At 45.0% G+C, this 16,048-nt stretch overlaps 1 protein-coding gene across 2 annotated transcripts in view; it reads left to right on the top strand.

Moving 5' to 3' along the window:
- Positions 1-16,048, top strand: part of PHACTR3 (phosphatase and actin regulator 3) — a 628,269-nt gene that overhangs the window by 282,060 nt on the left and 330,161 nt on the right. For both annotated transcript variants that reach the window (XM_069243416.1, XM_069243418.1), the window contains exons 4-6: positions 8,818-9,018; positions 11,834-12,107; positions 13,532-13,761. In XM_069243416.1, the coding sequence (XP_069099517.1) occupies positions 8,818-9,018; positions 11,834-12,107; positions 13,532-13,761 (705 nt within the window). The remainder of the gene's footprint in view (positions 1-8,817; positions 9,019-11,833; positions 12,108-13,531; positions 13,762-16,048) is intronic.

Raw genomic sequence — 16,048 nt, 5'->3', positions numbered from 1 at the left:
CTACCCTGTCACTCCCCAGAGGGCACATTGTTACAAGGATTACAAGGATATTAAGGAGTTTCTTTAACCATTCAATCCTTGGCCTCTCCCTACTCCTCTGTTGGCCAATGCCTGGGATGACATAGTAGTAAGAACGCCGGTTCCTGCCAATGAGCATCGCTTGAGATCTACACAGAAGCTGATTGGGTACTCTACAGATTCAAACAGTAGACACCCTTTCCCACTTGGTGGGTATCCTGACTGGGGTGTCACTTACTTGAGGTGGGTATTGTTGCCCAGATGCCCCCGGGGCTCTTTCTGCTAAACTGAATAAGAGCTATTATCCTATAATGATATCGCCACCCCAGGGACAATCTTACGCTGCCTGGAGAGAGCAGCTGTAAATTAGAAGAAAATTACCTTGTCTAAAATGCCTACTGGACCGATGAATACTGAGAAACACCAATACCATACCTACTCTGAAGTGTCCTGCACTAAAACATGCAGTGAGGGCCACATGTACTAAAGTTTGAAACTGCGAGTTCTTGTTTGCGATTTCATGCGAATCACAATTAGGAAAATCGCAATTTCACATAAATTAAACTATTTTCAGTTTCTTTTGCGATTCCAAGTGGGTCGCAAAAGGACATACCTCATGAATGTTAATGAGGTAGGTCGCAATTTGTGACCCATTAGGAATCGCAGCCATCACAGGGATTTTTTTTAAACGCGGCTCGTTTTCCTTTAAGGAAAACAGAGTGGTTTAAAAAAAAAAAATGAAACGTTTAAAAATATTTTTCCCACCATTCTCAAAGGGGAAGGGGTCTCTTAGGGACCCTTTCCCATTTGCAAATGGGTTACCTCCAACTTTCTGTTGGCGGTAAACTGCGAATGTTTTGCGACTGCATTCGGGTCGCAAAATATTCATACATATCTTTACCATTCAGTTTTAGGAAGGGATGCCCTCAACACACCCCTTCCTAATACAGAATGGCAAAACCCAAATTGCGATTCGGTAACAAGCTAGTGAATCTGAATTTGGGCTTTGAACATCCCAAAAAGCATTTTTCTAGTCGCAAAGTCTCCACAACAGATCCCAAAAAGGTGCCAGAACAGCAACAAACAGGGACAGGTTTGGGCAAGGTAGAAACCCACAGTGCCAGGCCATTGCCCTGTTCATGTTTCCCCTTCCGTAGGGCGTGGATAGAAAGCTTTCAGCTGGCAGTGTCCATGAGTAACATGGGCTCACGTTCTGAGCATGCTTCTTTCTGCTCCACTAACCTATTCATTGAGCATGCTCATTGAAACAAAGAATAAATGGCAGCAGTAGCATAACGCAGAATGACTGGCCCTACTGCAGACTGGTTTGCGGGGCTATCAAGTCTCCCATGTCTCACAGGTATTCATTGGCCTTGAGCTGAATGGGGACCCTGCTGTGGGGGGTCCCTGAAGAGTTAGGGATCCCCAGCTCCAGAGACCTACCTGAAAGAGGCACTTTATCTCTCCAAAGGCCACAGAAAGGAACAGTGTAGTTAGTCACCCAGCCTTGAAGGAGATCTCTGACCCCGAGTTCACACACAACCCTCACGGCCGGGCGCAGCCAAAGGGTATAAATAAAGCACTATATTGATGTGCTGCTCATCGCCCCAAGAGCACACTGAATACAGCAAGGACTGCCTGTCACTGCGGGGCAGCAGGAACCTCTACTGGCACCACCCCAGCATCACACGGTGTGACATGCCACACATCATGGCAGTGACTCCAACACCGCACAAGGGAATAGGGAGGCCTCTGCAATACCACCAGCGCCTACAGCCCAGCCACACAAGTATGTAGCCACGCTGCAAGCATTCAGTGAGTATTCAGACCCCACCAGCGCTATTCAAAGGTGGAAAACGGAGGTGGGCTGTTCAGGACGACTAGAGAAACCAATGGAGCGCTCAAGAGATCACTATTATCTCACTATACAGTGGAAGAAATATACAAACTATTTGACCAGCTACCAGGACCAGGTACAGACAATGACTTCGACACAGCCATTATGCCCTGAATGCCCGCTTTGATCCTAAGCTGAGTCCCGACTTTGAGCAGTCTAAACTTCGACAAGTGCGCCAGTGCAAAGGAGAATCCATTGATAACGTCTATGTCCACCCGCAGGAGCTGGCTAGCATCTGCACCGCTAACGACCAGCCGAAATAGATGTGTGCACAGCTCATCTCAGGATGCAGGTCAGTAACCTGCAGAGGACTTATTCTGCAGCACTAGGTATCTGCCTAGCTACATCTTGATCCTTGCCTGGTCTCATGATCTATCCACAGCATGGTCCACCACAATAGACTTGGCACTCAACCCCCAACCATGGTCAGCACGGCCTCTCCCAGGCCAGCAAACAGCCCAGGATCAAGATGCTGTAGGAACTGCAAAAGGGAAGAACATCTGAGGGCCAACTGCCCCACCTAAGGAATAAACCACTGCACAAGGGTTTGCAGAAGCTGACCAAGAGGTGAAAAGACCAGAGGGAGAGCAACACCCTTGAGAGCAATTAAACACCTCATTCTCAATGACATTGAGCAGCACAGCCAAGTATTACAACAAACGTGTGAAAGGAAACACCAGATCACGGACCACTCAAATAAGAGGAAGTTTTCCTCGTACCATTTATGAAGCACATGAAGAAACACAGAAGGCCACAGCCAATGTGTGAGACACACGTAACATGGACAACTTTCATGGCCCTCATTGACACCGGAGCATCAGTGAATGTGATGAACCACCAACAATACGTTCATCTTAAACCGAGACCAATCCTGTCACCCTCTGCAACTGAAATATTTACATATGGAGGCCAGGAATCACTCTCATTGGTAGAGACACTTTGTGTATCGATGCAGAACAATGATAAGAAAACACCAGCGAGATTTCACCTTGTTAAAGGAGAATCAGAAACCCTCACTGGGTGTCACACGGCTGAAGACCTCAGCCTTGTATTCTTCATATGGAATGCAGAATACAGAGGACATTATATGCCAATTCTTATACCTGTTCTAAGGATTGGGGTGCCTCAAAGGACTCCGGGTGTATCTACACATCAAAAAGAAAGTGAAGTTGGTGATCTTGTGACTCCACAGGCTGCCTTTTCACCTATAATCCCTGGTCGCATGAGAGCAGGAGAAGCTAGTAAAAACTGGATGTCATTGAAAAGATCTCCGGGCCCACTCTGTGGATGTCCTTGATGGTGATTGTGGAAAAAGCCCAGACAACCAGGCAAAATCCAGCTGTGTATTGGTATGCACCTTCTCAATAAGGCTATCAAGAGGCACCTCACACCTACCATGGATGACATAATTGCCTACCTCAACTGAGCCAGGTGGTTTTCCAAACTCGAGCTAAACACAGGGTATCATCACTTACAACTGGATGAGAGCTGTCGACACATCACCACTTTCTTAACCCACCTTGTGCTGCAGAAGTATAAATGGCTAAATTCTGGGATCTCATCAGCAGTGAAAGTCTTTCAAAACACAATACAAAGGACACTATATGCTCTTCAAGGTATTATAAACAGTGACAACAGCCTCATCTACTTGACTATCATTTGCGAACATCACCACCAACTCCAAGCAAGCCTGAGGTGGCTCAGTGAATATGGCCCCACGCTCCATTGCGAGAAGTGGTCATTCTTTGAAGCCAAGATAGAATTCTTTGGATACGTCTTTACAAAGAATGGTATTTAGGCAGACCCCTGCAAGTCACAAGCAATTCAACAAGCCGCTGCCCCTAGGAATGCCATAGATGTATGCAGCTTCCTTGTGATGGCCACCAATTGTGGTTAGTTCATCCCCAACTTAGCAATTCTGTCAAAGATGCTTTGAGACCTCATGAAGGCAGATGCTTGGTGGAGTTGGGCACCCCAAAGAGGTCAAGTTGTTCAAGAAAATCAATCATGTACTGCTAGACAAGGCTACCATGGGCTACTTTGACCCAGACAAATGGACAGAGCTGATCATGGATGTAAGCCTCGTAGGGCTGGAGGCAATACTTACCCAAGAAGTGGAACCCAGAAAGTTGGCGCCCTCGCTTTTGCCAGCAGAGCTCTTACTCCCACTAAAGAAAAGTATGCCCAGGTTGAGTGAGAGGCCCTTGCCATCAAGTGGGGCTGTGGACACTTCCACCTGTACCTGTGCGAGCTGCCTTTCTAAGTAGTCACTGACCCCAATCACTAGTATTCCTTTTCAGATGTACTGCGCTGCACCCCCTTCCTCAGACTGAGGGCCTCATTTACAAGGAAATGTCAGAGTGTGGCGATGCGCCAAATTTGGCAGCGCCACACTCGGACATTTCAGAAACACAGGGATGCTCCATATTTACAACAATACCGGCACACCCCTGTGTGTTCCCGAGCGCTGGTGCTAAAATTAGCTGCCCAGTGTCAACGCAGGCACTCTTGCACCATAGTACAAGGGTGCCTGCATTGCAGGGAATTATTGTTTATGTGCAGGAATGTGTTCCTTCCTGCACATAAACAATCAATAATCACAGTTTGTTACTTCTATGTGTGCTGCAGAATGCATAGAAGTACCAAATCGTAATTATTTAATGATTGTTTATGTACAGGAAGGGACACCTTTCTGCAGCACACATAGAAAAAGCAAAAACGAGGACAAACGAAAGTATTTCTCCTCATTGTGCACTCTAACACCATCTGGGAGGTGGCAGTAGTTTTGGACGCTGCCTCAGGTTTACGATCTTTCATAAGTCTGGGACAGTGTCAAAAGCAACGGGTATTGCGTGGAAACGGCCACAGCAACAACCATTACATGCCCTTGTGCGGCAGAAAACTGCATCGGGTGGCCCATATTTACAACGGGACTTTAAGTCGTGCAAATTGGCTTTGAGCTGCCTTGTAAATATGGAAAAGGGAACAGCGCCACCAGAGCGTCGCTGAAATTGATGCTCCCGTGGCACTAGGAGCTTGTAAATGAGGGCAATACAGCTACAAAAATATTGGTTCAATGTCATATATCTCCAAGGGTTGAGAAACACTTCAGACTTCCTCTCATGGCAACCCATGCTAAGCAGCGACCCACCAGGGCGTGATGACCCTTAAACAGAGGAACACCTGAGACTAGTGAGCCAAGGATCATGCCCAAGGGCACTTAAGCTTTGAGGCGATCAGTCAAGCAACAGCAGAGGATAGAGTACTCCAAAAGGTCACCACCACCCTATGTGAAGGGACCGGGAGAATATTGCCAATTAGCGGATCAGCCCAGACATAGAAGGACTGACACAGTTCTGGAAAGTCAGAAATGAGCTAAGAGCCATGCCGGAAGGAGTAATATCCAGGGGACATTCAATGGTGATACCAGCATTGCTGACCCAGCCAGTTACCCAACTGACTCAAAGCAGACACCAAGGTGCAGCCAAGAGGAAAAGCCAGATGAGGGAGAGGGTATTGTTCCCCGGACTAGAAGAAGTCATTGACAGGCTGGTAATGCACTGCCTAACCTGCCAAATGAGGAGGGGACTTGAAGCCCTCGTGCCTGTGACCACTGAAGAATGCTGTGACATGCTGTGTGCGGAGATCAGCCTAGACTTCAGCAGCGTCCCAGACAGTCGCTCCAAATATCCTGTAGTAGAGCTGACAGACTCAACGGCATTCTCCAAAATCCCCTAAACACTAGAGAAAGCTTTTGCACTTTTTGGCATCCCAGAGGAGATCAGAAAAGACAATGGCCCACACTTCCAAAGGTGAGAATTTTAAGACTTCCTGTGACACCTAGGTATAAGTCTTCGAAGGATAACTCCTCAGTGGCCGCAAGCCAATGGTGACATTGAGGGGTTCATACACAGCTTAAACAAGATGCTATGAATTGTGGTGCACGAGGGATCAGACCATGAAGTCAGCTTTACCAGGTTTCTTAGAGAGTGCCATAGTACTGCATACTGCATGACAAAGTGCTCCTCATGGACACTTATGTTGAGAGGGAAAAGACAAGACACAATTCCATCCTACCTAATGTGGACACCACCAGAATGTGATCTAGAGAGCACACACAGGATGAGAAAGCAAAACAGTGATAGGGCGAACCAAAGAAGGAGGGCACCTAGCCGTCATTTAAACCCTTGGGTTAAAGCATTAATATGTGATCGCCACCCAGTATAGAAGTTTTGCACGTCATGTAAGCCAGCCCCGTGGACTGCGGCCACTCTAGATGGCACCATGGTGACCGCCCGCCATGGAGGAGAGACAGTAGTCAGGAATGTGTCCTAATTCAAGAGGGTGAGGATCACTGCCAAAGAGATGTACGTGGAGGCAGGGGCTGAGGTAGCACCTGAGCCACCTGTGAAGGACACCCCCAGGTCAGACAGCCAAGGAGAGACACCACAGGGGTGCAGCTCCTCAGACAATAGCCGTCAGGTGAAAACTGTGGCAGGGACGCGTTCTATGAAAGCTACTGTTCAAAACGACCTCTCAAGGAGCCAATGGTATAACCTCCAGTCAAACCTGCATCCCAGCCATAGACTCAGAGACTTTATAGGCACCACCCAGATCCACGAGTGAAACTGTTGAAGTAGTGTGCCTTCCAGCCATTGAGATGTGGCCCCTGATCCAGAATTCGTGCCCAGATGGTAATTCATAAAGGGGCGTGAGACCGCTTGGGATCTTCGACCCGTACTATAGCAGCTAGTTATGCTACAGTTTGTTCACTGTGCCGCACTCTGGGCCTGCAGCCCTCCACAAAGCACACAACAAACAGAAGCTCAGTAGTCTTGGAAATCCCAGCTATCAAAAGAGAAAATCATCCAAACAGGATTTCTCTCGCCCCACCCCAGGCTGTGGAACGCTGTCAAATCATAGCAGACTAAACCTGCATCACATACACTTGCGCAAGAACATACAAGAACATAACCACCCACCTCTACAAAATATATCTGTCTAACATATATCCTCACTTTCATCTCACTCATCAATCTATGTTAAATGTCCCCTTACTAGTTGTATGTAAAGCGCTTCGATGCCCTGTGTCTAATTCTACACTATATAAAATACTGCAAATAAATACTCCAAGGTCTGGTCACTTACCAACCCATGTCCTTTGCTCTGCCCCTCTACTATGAACCGGGCCATCTTTTTCACCAATTGTATACAGACCCAGCATCCTGCACCAAAAACCTGCCCTGCATCTGCAACGGAAGTGGAGCTCAGAATATTGTCTACAGAAATATTGTCTGTCCTAAATATCATTTGCTCAAATGTCTTCTCACTGAGTGTCTATTCTCTATTATCAACTCCAATGGAGTGATATTTTATGTAAACATGTTAGGGCAAAGTAATTTATAGCTGACAGTGGCATTGCTGTACCATACCGCCAGGGGGCAAAGGAGCTGGTTGGAAGTCATCTTACAGCTAAGGCTCTTTAGGCCATATTTACTCAGCGCCCTGAATCTATTGAACAGAGCGCTACAGCAACGTGTGTGCACCTGAAGCCACCAGGTTACGTAAAAAGTGAGTGTTCCGACTACCCAGAGGTCCATGGGAAAACAGGAACAAGCATTTAAATTGCCATAAAATATGCAGGGCAGTGAGTGTAAACACAGCTCCTGCTGTTTCGGATATGTTAGTGTTTTTCAGGCTCTTTTCCAACCAGCAACCGACTGCTGTTAGTTCCCAGGAAGTAATGCAAAATTACCCCATTACCCTAAATTGATGTAAAAGTTAAAGAGAGGGTTAGTTATCTAATTGCCGCACTTTTTTTTAGCCTTCATCACAGGACTCTGATTAGTTGGATCCTCATCTCCAACGTATTTAAGCACATTCTACAGATGTCCAGAATGTTGTATTAATTTTCGAATGTGAAACAAATAACATCAAAACATATCACAATTGCACAAAGTTACCATGGTTACTGTTTCCGTAGTGTGATTTACTGAAGACTGCCAGGCAGTATGATAGATTGGTCGAGCATTTTTCAGTATCCCCATTACTATACTGTATGAATCATCTGTAATTCTTTGCAGATCCAGGGGAAGGGAAAAAACGTCTTAAATACCTTTCAACTACTTGTCTCCCTGGTGTTCCTTTGGTAAGCAAAGCCCATCACATCCCGGGCCATGTTCTGCTTGCATAGCCTCTCCGCCTCACTTCTCTCCTAAGACTCCTCCTACTCCAAGCTGTTTGGCTCCTGGCATGACTTGACCGTGTCTTCTTACAAATTCCACAGGGTGCCTAAGAGTGCTGATCTGCTGAGCTGAAGGGAACTTGAGTCATTTGCCCAGTCTGTAAGAGGCTCACACATGTTTGGCCTTTAAAATGAAAATTACAAATCATTAGATCTTCAAATGGGGTAAAGGTAATAAAATATTCCATATTTGAGGCGGCAAGGTTCCCAGATCCATGAATGTTGACCTTTAAAACAATAATTGCCTTTCTCCACCAAGATGCAGTCCCCCCTAATCAGAACACCATGTGGCACAGCTGTCGGTTCTCAGGCTGGGACCAGCATGTAGACATGCCACATGCTACAAAGATGTCATAATTACATAGCAGGACCTTTCACTTCCTGTCCTTCAGGGTGTCATTTTGTTATTTTGAAGCTGACGTGTGCACTTAAACCAAAATTGCAATCACCTTTATTTTTCAGTCTCCTATTGCTTCTAATGAGTCTGGTAATCATTGGATTATGGCTCCTTGATAAGATGGCCTTTTATTTTCTATTTTTCTTCATTGAACAGCATAATCTGTCTTTGAACCACAGCTCGTGACTTCTGCCTGTAAATCCTTTCCATGTAAATTTTGTCCATGTATAATTCACTGTGGCCTCAATTTCTCCCCATCAGCAAGGAAGCATTCGACGGCCTCCGATGACTCTGAGTCCAACACTCCGTCGCCAGCATTGAGTAGGATTCCGCAAGCCTTATACCTGTGTGAAACCACGGACTCCCCCCACAGAGTCAACGAAAGACCACAGTCCCGAAGCCGGAGCCCAAGCCCCTCCGTATTATCTATGTCGCAACCCAAACTAGTCTCCTGGATGCCAGGTCAGTCCTCCAAAGCAATGCAACTCTCTGCGACTTAGAACACAGTTCAGATTTGCTATCTGCTGAGCTAATCTTTGGGATAAAACAATATTCAAAAGTATACAAAATAGTCACATCTCCAGACACATCATTTCTTTGCTTTTCTTCCACTCAGAGTCTCTGTCCGGTGCTGTAGATGATGTATCCACTTTCTTTGTTCTTAGATATCAATCAAATGTGGTTTATGTATTGGTAATGAATTTTTGTATCAAATTTTGCAATAAAATATGTGGTTTTCTGATTAGCTTGTATTCATACGAATTGTTGTATCTCTCTAGCAAAACGAATGTATGTAAGTGCTCTTGATTCCTATTTTGTATAAATTGGAGAAGAGTACAAAATAGTTTTTCCTGACCAGGATCTGCCTTTCTGAAGAGGCATACTTGTGTGGTGGAAGAGTGAGCTGATGTAGGACAGAGAGTCACCTCCTGGATTGAAAAGTAGGAGGATGCAACAGTGACGAAGTATCCATATCACCAAGACTGTGGTCTGCCCGTCTGATTTAAATGCAGGTGGACCTTGGCTTTAATCACGGAGAAGACTTCTGCGTCTTCGCCATGATTAAACCCCTCTGACTGCCTGCCCATGAGAGGCTCACCTCTAATTCTGCCCACCTACTTTAGTTGGGAGGTATTAGAGGTCAGTTTTCATAGCCCATCACTACCAGGAAAACCCTGACAGTAAGGGGCAGTGAAAACTGCTAAATGCTCTCCTTGACATTGGCGATAGCTCCCATGGTGAGGGGAACACTTCATTCTTTGATTTCAAAAAGAAAATCCAATTTGATGTACCACTCTGTCATGTTGATGGAGCTGTTCACCAAACTTTAAAAGGCACTGACAGGAACCACACTTCCTACCAAGGCTTTAGAAATAACTGCCAGATTGTTGGTCATTTCTAAATTTCACTGGAGGAGTTGTCTTGGCTTGGTGGACGTTACGTCCTCTGCCAGGCCAACAGACATTTCTCCATCAGCCAAAAATTAAATCAGGCTGTAACTTTGTATAATTCCCATTCTAGGTAGGGTTCAATGAACTTAAAACTCTTCAGTCCACTAATAATGACAAACTTTTGTGCTTACTCATGTCTGCATTCGGCCACTCTTCTTAAACCGAAAGGGAGAAGGAAAGGTTATGGGCCACTACATGTCTTCCGAGTTTTACAAGTCACTTATTACAAAACGTGGATTGGCACACCATACTATACAGGTTGTTGCCTACATTAGGTCAATGCCCTAAATTCCCAAGTTGGGAAGTAACAGGAATGCTAGTTGCAGCGTAAGGTGAAGATATTCCTTATGGAAGAGGAGGTCTCACACACTTAGTAGAGTCATGTTTCAACGTTGGCCTCCTCTCCCCACCCTGGTAGGGCCATGCCATTAGGGCGGACTCGACTGCCTGGTAACACTTGGCAAAAGGGAGTTCTTAGATAAAAAACTACTGAACAGTACAGGGGATCCAGATATATTAAAAAGATCTTGAGGGTTACCAGTAAATTTACCTTTGAAAGTGGTGTCCAGAGGTATGACTGAAAACAGGTAAAGAGTTAAAAGAGTTTTGTTTTTACCTTTTCTACAATTTGTTTTCCATACGTAGCCATAGTTTATGTTCTGAACTACTTCCCTTCACTGTCGAACACCTTTCCTACAATGCTTGACCAAGACATACGGGGGAGATTCCCAAACATTTTTCGCTGGGTTGATGTCACAAAAGTGACGCTAACCTGCACAATTTTTTTTTCCTGATTCACTTTTCAGTGCAAAACTTGTTTTGCGGTGGGAAGGACCCAAAAATAACACAAAGCAGCATGAAATGCTGCTTTGCGTTACTGTGCATCAAGAGGGTGTTACATAGGTGGTACATGGGCATTCCCCTGCAACCACCTATGCTTTTTGACGCTAAACCCTATCTATTAACATTAGTATACACTGTTTAGTGTCAAATATGAATGTTGCTGAAAATCAGGCATTAAAAGGAAAAATGTTTTTATTTCTCATTTCTTGTCTGACTTTGCATGTGTGCGGGACTGTACAGTACACATACAAAGTAGGAAAAGTTTTTTCACTTGTCTAGCCATAGTATTTCATACAGGAGCGGTACTCTTCCTTTACAAAACATGTGGTAGACTCAAGCACGCATCCTAGCACTGTGGTGCACGGCATCTGAAATCAGCGCCGGCAGGACGGAGGCGGGAGGTGAGAGGCCTATGTCTGTGAGGATGGCGCTCTCCCGCTCTTTCCCCGTCATGCAATGCAGCGCAGCATTTTTGGCTGCTATGCTGCCTTCTGTGACATCTTTGAGAATCCAGGCCATAGTATGCTCTCAACAAAAAAAATAGCTACGTTTTTAAAGGCTCTTAAACGATGGTGTGAAAAAGTATGATATTGGTATTTGGTATTGATGATTTACACTATATGGCTCACTGAAGCTTCAAAACATTTCTTCTAGCCACTTGATTGAAAACAATAGGCCTATAATATTGTGGCATTCTTCAGCCCACCGCCTAGTAATATCTAATACGTTTATCACTTTGTCCACAATAAGTATATGTCAGAACATTTACTTTTGTTGAATTTCAGCAGAAATGTTTAGCATGCATTTTGGACTTTCTGGCAATTTATGGGTTGACAAACTGAGCCAGAACTATTTCATTGGCAGTCTGACAAAAGTGTATTGCATTTGGAAGAGTCCCATCATGCTCTTCTTGATTGTTTTTTAGTTTTTCATTTACTATCACCAGTGCAAGATATCTGCTTTCTGTCTCTCTCCCTTTTCAGTTGTAAATGAAGAAGATGATGTGACCATTAAATCGCCCCCTTCCACTCTCCTGAAGAATTCTGTCATTTTGGCTTCCTCTCAAGTCTCAGGACATATTAACATCTTCCAACCCTCTGCTCCGAAAGGTTCTGACCCTGTAGGGCAGTCGATGAGAGGGCAGTACCCAACACCAACGGGATCTCCTCATCTAGCTGCTATTCACCTGCCTTTACCTCCTAGCAGAGTCATTGAGGAGCTGCATCGGGCACTGGCCACCAAGCACCGGCAGGACAGGTGCGTAGATCAAGACATGACGGGCCTTCCTCTCCCAAAGTAAAGCTTCCATAGATGAGCAAACAACCTCCTTTATTGTTGTGGTTTCCTTGAGATTCCCAGGTATAAACAAGAAAAGTGTAAATAGGTAAGCATGGGTTTGCTATTCTGGACTCTTTGTCGAGCTACCTTGATTATATATATCACTCTTGCAACAATATCTACTGCAGAACATCAACAATCAATATATTGGCAAGATAAGCATACACAGGGAAGTGTAGATTTACTATTCTCAACGTAACTAGATATGGAGTTGATGTAGAGTAGGTGTGGGGTTGAGACTTTATAAATATATACTTACTGATATATATCTATCTAGCCAACATTTGTGTAGTTGTTATCCCGTGCTCAATATTATTGCAGGATGATATATACCTTCATGGTAAGTAGATGAGGAGGTGAAAGAAGTGAATCTACACTTCCCTATATATGCTCACCTTGACAATTGTAGTAGTTGATATTCTGCATTCAGTATTGTTGCACATATGCCATAAACACAATGTGATGCACAACACTGGTTGAAAAAAGACTCAGGTGACTTAGATGGTCCAATTCCATTGAGACATTCCCTGCAGACTGAAATCTGCCATCAGGAAGTGTGGTCCAATCAAATTTATTTTATCCGGAATTTGTAACAGTAATGCTTCTCCTTCCAAACCCTGGTTTGAACCCAGAAGGTTGAGTGATGATTAAAATTCCAGTCTTATCTTGTGGGTCTGCGGACCTTATTAAAATAGTCATTTGTTTTTACACACCTCTTTTCAACGCACAGCCACCATTCCCAAGGGCTGTGAAAACAGGTGCCTGTGTTGCCCAGTTTGATGGTATTCTATTTCCCAACATGGAAAAGATGGAAGACAATGTTGTCTTACTTGATTCAAACTTGGGATCTGCAGATGTCCAAGGCAGTCATTTAGATCACTGTGCCACCTTACCGGCAATTACTCTGCAGTCCCAGATCAGTTTGGAGTGGGAAGGGTTCGCCTCACTTTCAGCACCTACACGACTGAACCGTATGCTGTCAGTCTCAGCTGAAAAGACAATGAAATAGTTAGAATTTGAACAATGATCCAGAATCTTCATTGTGGACCACCAGATTAAAGCCAGCTTGAAGCCCAGGGGAAGGACAATTTTGAGAAGGGCCCACTGAATTTATGCAGGGTCTAGGTGACCAGCTGGGATTTTCTCAGGATCTAGGGGACATAGAGGACCTCTATTTTAAACTGCACATTGTTTTTAGTTTAAAAATCATAGAAATATATAAGAGAAAATGAGGAATTATTCAAACGTTTCCCAAAACTTATGAGCAATGCTTCACTTTTTATAAAAGTGTAGTAAACATTTTCATTGTCTGAATAACTAATACAACTTGCTTTCTTTTCCAGCTTCAGCAGGGCTTCGCCAAAAAGGAGGGTGGATTTCCGCACGTCACGGACCTCCAGTATAGAGCGTAACAAGGAGAACTTACTTAGCTATGACTTGGATTCTGATAACAAATGGATCTCAGCCAAAGAATCTGATGAAAACAAAGAGAACCTGATCAGGGATTCGGGCCTTACAGACTGTGCTCTGCTATATCAGGATGAAGAGCTCCTGAACGACTCTATCATTTCTGGTGAGAAGATATAGTGTGACAATGGGAACAGTGATTTACTGCATGAGTTGATGTGGTGAGATTGATGGCACAGGGTGCATTTCGAGAGTCAACGTTTTTGGGAACAATTCATAACTGGAAGTCTTTGATTTGATAGTTGTTGAGTTAATTGCTGGGCCTAGATGCACTTCATGAGTGTACATTACCAGGGGCAATTAATGAAATGGAAGGCACCTGAGGAATTTTATGGGTTGGTGTTCTGTGGCTGATGCTGCTGGGTTATCTTCATGAGTTAAAATCAATGGAGGGAGTTCTGGAATGGATGGCTGTGGACGTTCTTCATGAGCTAATAGTACTTAGTTTGTGGGACTAGATGCATTTAGAGAGTGAATGTTAACAGGGGGCAGTTTATGAATGGAAGGTACCTGAGGCAATATATTAGCTGGTGGCTAACGGCTGCTGGCATTAATGGGCAGAGCAACCAAAATTGCTGTTCTACATTGCTCAAGGGAAAGAAACTGGCTCAGAGCCATATTTACTAACAAGCATTGGCAGAGGCAATAGGTCGTGTCTTTGTTAGAGCTACTGGTTTTGTCAATGTGTTTAAGCCATGTTGTACAAAAGTGCAGCTGATGTGCAACATGGATAAAAAGGTAATGAAAAAGTGCTTTAACACAGCCACCCCTGTCTGTGGCATAGCACTTCTTCTTATGGCCAAGGTTGGGAGGGTGGAAGGGGGTAGGTAATGCATTGAACAGCAATGGGGGGAGAGATGGACAGGGCAAACAACGTGGGGGAGGGTTGTGAGGGTCGGGGCCAGCAAACACAGAGTAAGGGGGTGGTGGACAGGGCAATCAGCGATGGCAAGGCAGGCAGCAGGACAGGGAGGCAACAACAAGGGGAGGGGGAACGGATCAAGTAACAACAAGGGAAAAGGGGACGGGGCAAGCAGTGGAAACTGGTCTAACAATGCTGGAGAGGCAGGGGATGACGGAAGAAACAACAGCATGAGAGAGAAACAATAGGTTAAACATTTGAAAAAAGCTAAAAGTTGGAAAAAAAAGTACTGTGAAGTGGTCAGCACTGGCTGCGTCATGGCAGGTCATGTAACAAAGCGGGAGGAAGGAGGGGTACATGGCAAGCAATGACTGAGTGGAAGCAACGACTGGGGAAGGGTGGAATGGGGTAAGCAACAATGAGGGATATAGGGGGAAATAAGGCAAGCAACAGCAATGGGGCAACAATGTGGGATGGGTGGGATGGGGCAAACAACAACCCATAGTGGGAGTGGGGAGGTGCAAACACCTGCACTCTTGGTGAGTGTTGAAAGTTGAAAACAAATATAGCCTGGGCTGGAAAGCGTGTGCAGATGAAGGGCACTCACAAAGAAAGGAAGCAGTCCTTGGGTCATGCTCCAGGGAGGGAGGATCACACGAAGAGGAAGTGAAGCTGTCTTGCACTAACCAAACAGGAGCTAGCATTAGCAGTGACAATGAAGCAAACCAGTGGTAAGCAATTGGAAGCTCTACGCCATCTTTTAGCTAACAAAATGTTGTGCATGTTTTGTTGCAGGCAATGCCTAAAATGGCCTGCTGTTGCTCCCATCCCCTTCTCTGGTGCACAGATAGGCTACCTAGCACTTTTCACATCCTTTGATCTATGGTGCAAATGTGTGTGAGTGATGTCACTCATAAGTTCTGTAATTGATGCATACCCTTCCGGTCAGTGCTTAATTTGTAAATAAAAACGCGCCGGTGCTCAAAGCCCTCCTCTTAAACATGAGGCTGCTGCAATAAAAAGTGCTAACACGGAATACTGAGGCAGCGTAATCCCGAAGCCATCTCAGGCCTCTTCAATCCATTTAAAGCCCCTCCCTGACCCTTCAGCTCACTCTCACAGCTTTCTGCTTTCTCCCATTGTGAAGCTTTTTCGTGTTTCTCTTCCTCCGTCTTTCCCAAATGTGTCTTTTGCTCGCTGTAAATGCTTGAGGCAGAACAATAAGCGCCGGCCCTCAAAAATAAGTGCCGGTGCTTAGCACCGGTTTCAACAGGCACAAATAAAGCACTGTTGCCGGTACAAAATCCTATGCCTAGAAAAATTCCATAACATTTCACATACTGGATCTGTACTTTACAGTGCAGCACACATGCAATGTAAGGAATGTTTGGAGAACAAGGCATTATTTTTGATACAAAGCCCAGTTTTACTATCTTAGTAGAGCAGACTTTGTGTGACAAACTATGAATGCTGATCTGATCCGAGTACCACCCAGGCAATGCCACAATCACGCAAAGCAGCCCAAAGCGCA

The sequence above is a fragment of the Pleurodeles waltl genome, chromosome 7 (assembly GCF_031143425.1).
Source record: "Pleurodeles waltl isolate 20211129_DDA chromosome 7, aPleWal1.hap1.20221129, whole genome shotgun sequence".
NCBI classification, from domain to species: domain Eukaryota; kingdom Metazoa; phylum Chordata; class Amphibia; order Caudata; family Salamandridae; genus Pleurodeles; species Pleurodeles waltl.
The sequence above is the reverse complement of the archived record's forward strand: the minus strand, read 5'-3'. Positions and strand labels throughout refer to the sequence as shown.